The 12,070-nt window shown below is 36.8% G+C and overlaps 1 protein-coding gene across 3 annotated transcripts in view; it reads right to left on the reverse strand.

Moving 5' to 3' along the window:
- The window catches only part of ALG9 (ALG9 alpha-1,2-mannosyltransferase), a 135,166-nt gene that overhangs the window by 70,228 nt on the left and 52,868 nt on the right, over positions 1–12,070 (reverse strand). For all 3 annotated transcript variants that reach the window (XM_020989789.2, XM_020989790.2, XM_078156854.1), the window contains 4 exons: positions 8,418–8,540; positions 5,443–5,597; positions 2,097–2,226; positions 1,310–1,457 (listed from right to left, as the gene is read on the reverse strand). In XM_020989789.2, the coding sequence (XP_020845448.1) occupies positions 1,310–1,457; positions 2,097–2,226; positions 5,443–5,597; positions 8,418–8,540 (556 nt within the window). The remainder of the gene's footprint in view (positions 1–1,309; positions 1,458–2,096; positions 2,227–5,442; positions 5,598–8,417; positions 8,541–12,070) is intronic.

The following is a 12,070-nucleotide window of genomic DNA, read 5'->3' on the forward strand; positions in this document are numbered from 1 at the left end:
GAGACATATAATATAACACTAACATTTAACAGGGAGGAAAGAAATAAGTGTCCCTTGAGAACCTTAATGTCTTCAAGAGTAAGTCTAAGCAGTTAAATAAGAAAAACAGGGGCCCTGGGGATAGACTAGTTCTGTTCTAAGGGTAAAAGGAATAACACATTTCTGTAAGAAAGAAGGAAGAAGTGGAACATGCTATTTCTTATAATCGGGATATATGAGAACATACAAACATGGAAGATATTATGGGGAAGTGAGTATCAGATGAACCTCACATTCTTATTTGAAGCAGACAAAGGAGGACAAGATAGAGAGGAAGATAACAGGACTAGAATCTAAGGGCATGCCCATCAACTGGGAAATGCCTAAACAAATTGTGGCACATGAATGTAATGGAATATTATTGCACAATAAGAAATTATGAAAGAAATTATTTCAGGGAATGCTGAGAGTACAAACTGATACAGAGTGAAGTGGGCACAACTAGGAGAACAATTTAAACAAGGACAACAACACTGTAAAGAAAAACAACTTTACAAGGCTTAGGCATTCTGATCAATGCAATGACCAACCATGTCTCCAGGGAAGCTACTATGGATGAAACATGCTGGAGACCTCCTGACAGAGAGAAAGGACACCAAGTGCAGAAAAAGACATAAATTTTAAACAGGACTACCATATAGATTAGTTTTGCTTGCCTTTGCTTGTGTGTTACAAGATTTTTTTTCTTTTGTCTCCATTTTTATCTCCATTTTATAGTAATGCCCTCTCCACCCCCCAAAAAAAGGTTAACTGAAACATTATTTTAACACATAGAAGAGAATGAATGAAGGAAAGCAAAAGCAATCCTGTTTTAAAAATAAAGTGTGGGAATTATATATACTCTTTTTTAAAAACAAACAACATAAAATAGTGATACATAGCTTCAGAGAGTATCCTCTTTTCGTGTTATGCTCTATGGAAATGTTCTCTTTTTTGTTTTGTTTTTAAGTTCCAAATAAGAAATAACTTTTAAATTTAAAAAAAAAAGATCCTAATCCCATGTGACACAAGACAAAGCAGGACACATAACTAGACCAAGCAGAAGCACTTGGCTCCAGAAAAGCCCAGTGGACCACTGCTGAAGACACAATAACTCATTTCTTGCTGGGAGGCCTGCAGGTATCTATATAAAGACTTGACAATTGGTTCTAGACTTTGGCTAAAGTTTCAAAAAGAAAAAAATAACTAAGGAGACAGACTAACAGGATTGTTATTTCTACTCCTCAATTTAAGAAGTGAGTTGTAGGGAAAAGACCTATTTGCAACTTACTTCTCAGGTAGAAAAAAGCTGCTGGGATATCGGTACCACTCTTTGCCCACACAGACGTTCACTGGCCTCCCTTCTGGGACTGTGTGGATAGCGGGATCAGTAGCAATTCTGTGGAATTCAGGATACAAATCAAGGGGTCCATGATACCCTAAAATAATTATCAGAAAAGGAGATTCAAAACAAGATTCAAAATTTAATTGCAATGCATTTTAAATCCTTACTGAAATTCCCCAAGCAAAGGAAGAGTTTGAAGGTTCACAAGAGGCAGACCTTCTCAGGCAATGCCTCTTCCACGGGTCAGATGTTAACATGGTATACATCAATGAAGTTCATTTTGCTAAAAAATCCTTTGCTCTCTTGCCTTTCTCTACGCACTTTCACCTTTTTTAGTTTCACTGCTCTTATCCAATTTTAATGTCTTGTATTAAAATTAGGATTCCTAGGAAAAATGTCATCATAAGAACTAAGTCTCACATTAGCATCTTCCATTTTGGAGTTTTCTTAATTTAATACTATCCCCTTAAAAAAAAAGCAGATGTATGTAGATAAACAATTTATAGCTAATCAAAGTAAAAAGAATTCACAATTTTCTCTCCTATTGGTATTAAGCCAAATTACTTCGACAAGGCAAAAAACCTGGACGTTAAAGTAATAGCTTTCAGAGCTTCTCGCCCAAGGAAGAAGTCTCCTCTTAGCATAAGCAGCAAACATATCAAGTTACCATCAGCTAAAGTTTCAGATGAAATATCTCATGGACCCAATTTAAATTGTTCTCTAGAATACCCACCTCTGAACAGTGCCACAGATCGAGACAGGGATAGCAGCCCAAAGAGGAAGACAGTCCCTAAAGCTAACCAGTTGGAAGAGACTGTGTAATGTTCTAAGCGGTAGCGTTGAAACACAAAGTGATAACATTTCTAGAAAAAAATACATATTTTTTTAAAAAATTAATATTTTATTTTCCCCTGGTTACATGTAAAGACAATTTTTAACATTCTTTTTTTAAAATTTTGAGCTCCAAATCTTTTCTCTCTCTCCCTCACCTCCCCCCTCCCTGAGACGGTAAGCAATTTGATATAGGTTACACATGTTCAAGCATGAAAAACATATTACCATATTAGTCATGCTATGAAAGAAGACACAGATTTCCCCCCCCCAAAAAAAAACACTAAAAAAATACAGAAAGTGAAAAATAGTATACTTTGATCTATACTCAGACTCAAACAGTTCTTTCTCTGGAGGTAGATAGCATTTTTCATCATGAATCCTTTGGAATTGTCTTGGATCATTGCATCACTGAGAGTAGCTAAGTCATTCACAGTTGATCATTGTACAGAACTGCTGTTCCTGCGTACAACATTCTGGTTCTGCTCACTTCACTTTGCATCAGTTTATGTACATCTTTCCAAATTTTTCTGAAATCTGCTTGTTCATCATTTCTTATAGTACAGCAACATTTCACTACAATCATATACTATAACTTATTCAGCCATTCCCCAATTGATAGGCATTCCTTCAATTTCAAAATTTTTGCTGCTACAAAAAGAGCTGCTATAAATATTTTTATACAAATAGGTCTCCCCCCACCCTCAACCTTTTTAAAAATCTCTTTTGAGATACAAACCTAGTATTGGTTTTGCTAGATCAAAGCATATTATGCAGTTTTATAGCCCTCTCCACTAATGGTACATTAGTGTCCCAATTTTCCCACATCCCTCCAACATTTATTATTTTCCTTTTCTGTAATACTACCCAATCTGATAGGTATGAAATAGTGCCTCAGAGTTGTCTTAATTTGAATTTCTCTAATCAATAGTGATTTAAAACATTTTTTATATGACTAGAGATAACTTTGATTTCTTCATCTGAAACTGCCTGTTCATATCCTTTGACTATTTATCAACTGGGGAATGACTTGCATTCTTTTAAATTTGAATCAGTTCTCCTTATATTTGAGAAATCAGGTCTTTATCAGAGATACTTGCTATAAAAATTGTTTCTCAGCTTTTTACTTTCCTTTTAATACTGGTTGTGGTGGTTTTGTTTGTGCAAAACCCTTTAAATTTAATATAATCAAAATTGTCCTTTTTATATCTAGTAATGCTCTCTCTCATTTGGTCATAACTTCTTCCTTTTTCCACAGATCTGACAGGTAAACTATTCCTTGCTCTCCTAATTTGCTTTTGGTATCACTCTTTATGTCTAAATCACGTACCCATTTTGAGCTTATCCTGGTATAGAGTGTAAGATATTAGTCTATAACTAGTTTCTGCCATACTGTTTCCCAGGTTTCCCACAGTTTTTGTCAAATAGTTAGTTCTTGTCCCAAAAGCTGGATCTTTGGGTTTATCAAACATTAAATTACTATGGTCAAATTTACTACTGAGTCTTGTATATCTAATCTATTTCACTGATCCACCACTCTATTTCTTAGCCAGTACCAGATAGTTTTGATGATTACTGCTTTATAATACATTTTGAGATCTGGTACAGGTAGGCCACCTTCCTTTACATTTGTTTTCATTAATTCCTTTGATATTCTTGACCTTTTGTTCTTCCAGATGAACTCTGTTACTATTTTTTCTAGCTCTATAAAATAATTTTTGGTAGTCTGATTGGTATATCATTGAAAAAGTAAATTAATGTAGTAGAACTGTCATTTTTATTGAAAAAATATATTATTGATGAAGGAATGTTATGTGCCTATGATATGTGTGTCATTAAAAATATACCTACCACCTAAGTAGGGAATTATAAAAAGAGGTCTGATAGATTATTAGATCCAAGGACATATGGAAATACCCTATCTTCTAAGAAATGAAGGAACATTTCCAAAACTATCTATACACTAGTACCAAAATATTATATCTGTGATATCTCAGTAGTTTGGCAGGAGCAAAGAATTTCTCTAGGCCCGTGAAAAATTTCTTTTAATAAATATTTGAATTAACAAACATATTCATTGTGTTTTTTCTCCATACCTCAAAGCGTTGAATTGGTATTAAACTACTAGTACTAAATTGAACAGTTCTTCAACTTTAGACTACTTTCTGCTTTTAAGTTTTCCAGCTCCACTATCTTTGGCCTAAAACTCATGCAGACAAGATGGGAAAGGATGGAATGGGATGGAACAGGATGGGAAGGGAAGAGAACAGAAGGCAAGGGAAAGAAAGAAAGAAATCATTTGACAGGACATCAAGGAAATGCTTTTAATTATCACCCAAGACTACTTACAAACTATAAAGATGATATTAAGACACATAGGTCACATATTCACACACAAGACATGGGTAGATTCTGTTAAGTGTTCATGAGTACTGTTTCTTCAGGATCTCTCTATTCTGAGTCTCGTACACTAATTACTAAGCATATAATGAGTCTTTTGTTTCACTTATGCTAAAAAAAAAAGAAGAAGGTAACGGGGAAGGAGGAGAGAAGAAAGACAGAGGCAGAGAGATAGAGAAAGCAAAGGAGGAAGGAGGAACAGAGGGGAGAATACGTTTAAACAGGTGATATCACAGGCTAAAAATGCCTAAGGAAAATAAATACATTTTATTTTAAATTTAAATCTCAATTTAAAGCAAGGGTAAGGAATGACCAGGAGCTTGAAGATGTCATGAAATAGTGGGCACAGTTCAATTTTTTTTTTTAATACACAGAAGTGGAAGAATGTTTTGAGTTTAGGGAACTGTCCCCAGTATAAGTTTAGTACATATCACCCAGTGCTCTTCTAATGGCTAATTATTTAATACAATCACAAAATATAAGCTAACATTCTACACCAATCCAAATATTTTAAGGAAAGATATTCAATTAGCTCTGTTACCCCACCATCATTTAATCAGAATATGATTCATTTAGAGTGACTTAGAAAATGTCTCTAAAGTAAACTGCGTCTATGTTCTGAAACAAAAAGATGGTTATTTATTTGGGGAAAAACTCATCAGCAAATAAGATTAACAAATAGCTAACAGAACACATACATATGTACAATTACCTATATAGTAAATTATACTATATGGATGGAATTATCTTAGCAGTAGTGATTCCGCAATCTGTTGTTAAATTTCTATGATAAAGTATAAAGAAACTCAAAATGAAAGTCTTTAGGTTTCTATTTGCCTGAAACTCACCTGAAGTGCAGAAAGAGCCACAGCACCACAAAGGCAGATAAGAGGGTATATGGGGAACAGAAATCTCTCCTCTTTGTGAGGCTGAGCAAAGAAGATAATGATCCAAATGTACATTGGTGACAAGGTAAGCCAATAGGGACGGCCTAAATTCTGAACTGTAAGAAACAGAAAAGAAGCAATGTCATATTTCACTAGAGTAGAAAAACTGCAACCTATATAGCCTTCATGTCCCCCAACACTGGATTTGGGATAGCGTGAATCTGTCCTCGGCCACCTCTATTCACTCACAAGATGGTCCAAGACGTTCATACTCCTCTTAACCATGCAACAAAATGTCAGCTAGATGGGTTGTATCATTTTTGTTGATAGCAATTATATTTACGATAAAAAACAATTTAAAAGCAAAAAAAAAGAAAGAAAGAAAAGAAAAGAAAATGGCAGCTAATAACGGAATTCCATTCTCTTTCTAAAGAGACTGCATGCATATCACCAGACTCAAATGGTTTACAGGTTGTTAGTAAAATGAATTCTACCTTAGATAGGGAAAGAAAAGTCTTTTCTACTATGGGGTCCTGACACTAGGTCTAGAGACCCCTAAGATTACCTGCCACAACCTAAAATTTCTTTAAATTTTAATTCTATTAAATAGAATATTTATATACTATGTTCTAGGTAACACTCTTCCCCTTTTAGCAATCAGCCTTTTTTATTACACCCAAGTAACTGTAAAGAAGAGTCACGGACCACAGGTTAAAAATAGAAGGATATGATGGAGGAACCAGCATTCTCAAACCCATTAACCGTATTTTTTTCAACTGACAAGCAGCCTGCTGCAAAACAAGAACAAAAATAACCCTGATAAAGCTTCCTCTCCTTCTCCCCTACAATACCTTTCCACTCTAAATCCCTAACTGGAACCAAAATTTTAAAAAGAAAGCATGTGCAAGTACTAAAGGGATTTAATGATCACTGAGGCTCAAACCCCTGCTGGAAAGTTCCTGTGGTTAGGCACATGAGTACTGAGTGATAAGCTTGCAATCCCACAGTGAGAGCATCTCCTCCTGTGCTTGTATTAGTCATAATGAGCAGTGCAGCAGGAATTTCATGTAAAGGCTATAAACACAGTGCCCTCTCCTGCCCACTAGATTCATGTACCATAAGTTTTCATAGTTATTTATCCCACAGAATCCAGCCTGTAATCAAGGGGCCATACCTGAGTAATACCTAATTTACAGTTTTTTGGATGTATGTACATTTACCAAAGAGTATAAGATCCTCTATTTGAGGACAGGGCACAGACTATCTTTTGCTTTTCTTTGCATCTTACTTTGTCCCAGGGCCTGACACATAGTAAGAGATTAATAAATGCTTGTTGACTGATTATTCAGGAATAAAAATTCTTAAGCTACAACACCAGTTATTTTCAACTTTGTCCACAATAAGATATTAGACTACATTTTTAGATTAATACCTTGCCAAGATTTAACTATTAATTGGAATTTTCTCAATTATTATAGTATGTCCCAGCATGTATGAACCTAACCTCAGTGGCAAAAATTCTTTTGTGCCATAATAATCATTTCTGAAACATGATTTTACATTTTACATATTTTAAAATGTAAATTTGCTCCTTGGGGTTGACTTCATGTTCTCCTATTCCAAGCAAAAGTACGCCGTAAACTGACATTTTTAACCTGGTCAGTTCTTTTTTGCCCAGGGTCACACAGCTAGGAAGTATCAAGTGTTTGGTCTGAGGCCACATTTGAATTCAGGTCCTCCTGACTTCAGGGCCAGTGCTCTATCCACTGCACCACCTAGCTGCCCCTTGGTCAATTCTTTATAATCAATTTATAATACAAAAAACAGCACAATGGAAACATAAGCTGACTGAGAAAAAAATCACTCATAACCCTTCCAAATCAAGAAAGCAAATCTAGAGTCAATTCTCTTCCCAATTTAAGAGTTCTGCTTAAATCTGACCTTCCTGAAAAGAAAGCCAGAAGCATTTGATTAGTTGATAACCTGAGTCAGGACAGTAGTATAAAAACAGATGCCGAGAAACAAATAAATGATTGGTAAAGTAAGTAGTCCAGAGGCAAGCATCAGACTTAAGAGCAACTCCTCCTAATTCAGCCCTCCAGTTAGGGGGAAAACCAAATAAATATTTTTAATTAATTTTTTGTTTTCAACAATCACTTCCATAAGCTTTTGAGTTTTGAATTTTCTCCCCCTCCATCCCCACCTCCCTCCCCAAGATAGCATACAATCTGATATAGGCTCTACATATACATTCCTATTAAACATATTTTCATATTAGTCATGTTGTAAAGAAGAATTAGAACCAACAGGAGAAACCACAAGAAAGAAGAAACAAAAGAGAAGGGGAAAAAAAGAGCAAATAGTGGCTTCAATGTGCACTGAATAAATATATTTTTTTAAAGTTCAGCTAAGGTGATTTTCACCAACATTTTTGCCTCCAACAGGGTTCATTAGACATACTGCACCCTTGGAACAACATAATCTTCATAGGACAAAGGACTCTAAAGATTGTGTTCCCCTGAGATCTTGCAAATGCCTTTTCCTGTTTAGCTGGTTTGCAAGCTGTGTAGGCTTCCTTAACTGTGAAGATGTAAGACCCTTCCTGTAGTCACTGAGGACTGTGGCAAATTAATGGGTTACCCAGGCATTGTGGGTTTCTGTAGATTTTTACTGATGTGGTTTCATTTGCAATAAATTAAGAAAACCTTCAGATAGGTCCTACACATCTAGTGCAGCCTTGCAAACACAGGCTGCAAAAACAGACCAGCCTGCCATTCCCCTAAGAACACAGTGAATAAAAGAAGGGAACTCTATTTTTCCTCCACGGTAAACACTGTCACCCTGAGCAGCTATTTACAAGGCTGGCTAATGTTTTCTGAGGCACAAGTCTTCCTGCCACCAGGCAGACTGGAATCTTTCATAACTCTACCACTTACCATGAAATCTCTGCAACAGGGTCTCCATGAGGGAAGTCAGCGGTAAAACCAGAAGAGCCAATACAAAGGCCACATTGAAATTCAGAAACCCGTTAATTAAATAGAAATACCAGGGTTCTGTGCCTGAAGGAAAGAGAGACAAGGGACCATTAGGGTGAGCCCTACAAACAGGAGAAGCTTAACACATCATGCTCTATATTCATTAAATGTTGGTCATCTGCTAACTCAAAGTACTGGCAATTTACAAAATACAAGGAGAATAAAAATAGAACATGAAAAAAAGAATGGAAAAGGTGCTCGTATACATATAAATGATACCAAACCTCAAATAACAAAGGGTGGCAGTCATGATCGACTGGTGAAGAATGCAAGGTTTTAAACAGCCAGCTACACCACTACCATTGACCTTTACAGTATGAAAAGCCTAGGGGTTTTTCAGCACAACCAACTAATTCAGAGTTGGGAAGCACAGGTACATACACATGTATAAAAAAACCCATAACAATCAGGCCATCACGAATTTGCTCACCTCCTCAAAACATTCTGCAATCAGTCCACAAGCTTTTATTAAGTACTTATTACATGCCAGGCCGTGGGGATAGAAAGACTTTAAAAAATGAAATAATCCTGCCCTCAAGGAGCTCACATTCTATAAAAGGAGACTAACAGGTACATGTAATTAATATATTCAGAATAAACAGAAAATAAATATAAAGCAGTTAGATACAAGATAGTGAAGAAGGGAACTAGCAGTTGCAGGGATCAGGAAAGGTTTCCTGGAGAAGGCAGCTCTTGGGCAGTATCTTGAAAGAAATAAGGGAATTCTTTAAAAGGAAAATAAAGGAGGAGGTGGTGAGGAGAGTGCCCTCAGGGCATGCCAGACAGCTAATCTTCCCTGGGAGCTGGGAGATGAGGAAAGCATTAGAAATTTCAGCTGGGCTACACAGGGTCACAAAACACTCTGCTTTCATCTTCTGGCCCTGGTTTCATCCAGTCATACTTATAGACAACCCTCAGGTACCTCACTCTTGTTTTTCCTATAATGCAGAAGGCAGAGGTATTATGGGGCCATTCATCTGATAAACAAAAATAGGTCTTCCTGTTTAGGATCATCTTCAGTGTTAAGTTTCACTCAGCTACCTTGAAGATCAAGAATGAAGCAAAATGACAGAAAACATAAATCTCAGTCTCATTAGTTTTGACTCCTCAACTTGAGATGCTTAAGCCAAAAATGATTAAGAGTGGCAGCTCCCTCTGCACATTTAGCAAATTTCCCTCTGCTTCTCCCCTCCCTGTGATTATTTCAATCAGCCAGTAAATGACACACACGGATCTTAATCATTGTGCTGTTGTGACACCCACCACGCACCACAGCAATTTCCTGCAATCAGCACTGCTTAAAAGGGTAATCAGGAGGCTGAGGAGCAGTCAGGAAAACCTGACATCTTTGCAGCTTGCACAGCAAAATAAGACTGGAAACTAAACTCAAAATGTCAGAAATGTTTGAAAAAGAAGGGAAAGAGAGAGAAAAGGACTCTAGTTCAAACAAATGTATGAGAGCCTCTGCAATAAGGCCTCCTGTGGGAGTCTGAATTCACTGAGGACAGTGACATCTTGTACCCTTGAGGAATGACCTTTCAGACTAAGGAAGACTAATGAATGAATATAGTTTCAAGCAGAAATCCACTCCTCTGGGTTTGTGGTAACATTTTGCTAACACGTTTCTCTAAAACAGGAGGCACTAGCTCCTTGCCTGGCCTACCTGACTGCTACCTTTAATTCACAGGACCATTTTTTCCTTAAAGAAATCTGGAAATCTGTAGGTTTTGAAGAGAAACCATGACGAAGAACAAAGGGAAAATGAGTCACTCTTGGGACATTTTCTACTATGGTCAGTAAGCCTTGATGGACACACTTGGTCATCATTTTCACAGCATGGAGTTTCAATTGTTTCTAATGCTATGAAATTATATTGATCAAGCTTGGCCCCCAAAACTATGAGAAGGCACCTTCTATCCTTCTTTGCAGAGGTGAGGTGGGGAATTACGAGTGAGGACTATTGTTGGACTTAGTTGATAAATTCACTGGTTTTTCTGAACTGCTCCCCACCCCCCTTTTTACTTCTTTGTTATGAAGGATAGCTGTCTGGAAGGAGTGGGGAGAAGAAATACATTGGGAAATGTAGATTATGTAAAAAGAAAAGATATCAATAATTTTTGAAGTTTTAATAGCAGAGACCCTTTTTTTCTTTTTGGTATTTGCAAATATGTTTGGAAGTCAAAGGAAACTTTAAATAAGCATAATGTATAAATATTTAGGAAGAAAGCTCTTTAGGGTTTGACAAAGACTTATTTCTATCCCACATCAGCTTACCCTCCATTCTTGTTGATTATCATTATAACCATGTAGACAGTACTTTGAGCTCTTGAATCAAAATTACCAAGTACTAAAGCCAACTGTCATTATTGCAATAGGAATTCAGACATCAAGTTCACTACCAGGCAATCTATAAAAGTTACACAACCAACTATTGCCTTGCTGAAGGATGGAGCAAAAGGAGAGATGAGCCAAGAGCGAGTAAGGTTTAGCCTAGGCAATCTTAGAAATAAGAGCAAAGGTTATGGAAAAAGAGTATTTAAGTAAAATTCTACTAGAAGGCTTTCCCAAGCTGTGATGAGATGCCTCCCTTTGGATAGTAAAAGGTAGAAACTTTTATCTCTGCCCAGGGAGGTATCACTCCTTCGGCTTGGAAAGTTCTGATGCTGAACCTCGAAGATTTTGCGTCAGAGTGGTAAGTCAAGGGCTTCACTGATGCAAGGTTTAACGTAAAAATGAGCTGCATGCAGAGCCTCTCTGCAGTGAATTACCAATTCAAAGCCATGTGATTACATACCATCTTGACAGAAAGCACCTCAATTTCTCTCCATTCCTAAGAGCTAATGGAAGCTTTGAAAGAGTTTGCCAAGATAAGAAAAAGACGTGATTTCTGATGTTTGCTGTGCTGGGTGGAGGGAAGTCATTACCCATGACTTAGTACCATAGGTACTAAGAGACATCACGTCATTCTTATAAATGTCAAGTTTGCACAGTAAAGAGTGGAAAGTCATCAGACATAAATGATTAACAAAGCCCTCTGGAACAACTTTTACTGGCAAATAACTTTAAATAAGCCAAAAGCAGGTTTCATACACTTTCCCTTCCACTGCCCTCAAAAACATCAAATTATATGGTGGGGGAGGGAGACATTTACTGCCCAGAGCCATGACCTTTCTCAGACTTCAACTCCTATAACATTATGGCTCTAAACAAAAACCAAAGGAGGCAACAAGAACGTGCAATGGGACAGGAGGGACAGAGCACTTGAGTGGGAACAGATGTCCTAAATGAAATATCATTGCTTGTCTTGCTTTTTGGGAAGTATGTGTTCTTTTATCTTGTTTTTATTGATGTCTTTTGTTTTTACTTCAGCTTTATTTCCAAATATAATCCTCCCTCATTCCGTGACCAGGAAAGCCATCCTTTGTAACAAAAAATAAAAACAACACAGAAAAAAGTAATCTGTAAAACCAACCAACACATCAACCATTTATAGCAGGATATGCAATATCTGACAAACCATAATCCCCCACCTCCACAAAGAAGGGAGAGAGGTC

Source organism: Phascolarctos cinereus, unplaced genomic scaffold (assembly GCF_003287225.1).
Source record: "Phascolarctos cinereus isolate Bilbo 61053 unplaced genomic scaffold, phaCin_HiC Scaffold_726;HRSCAF=1367, whole genome shotgun sequence".
Lineage (NCBI taxonomy): Eukaryota > Metazoa > Chordata > Mammalia > Diprotodontia > Phascolarctidae > Phascolarctos > Phascolarctos cinereus.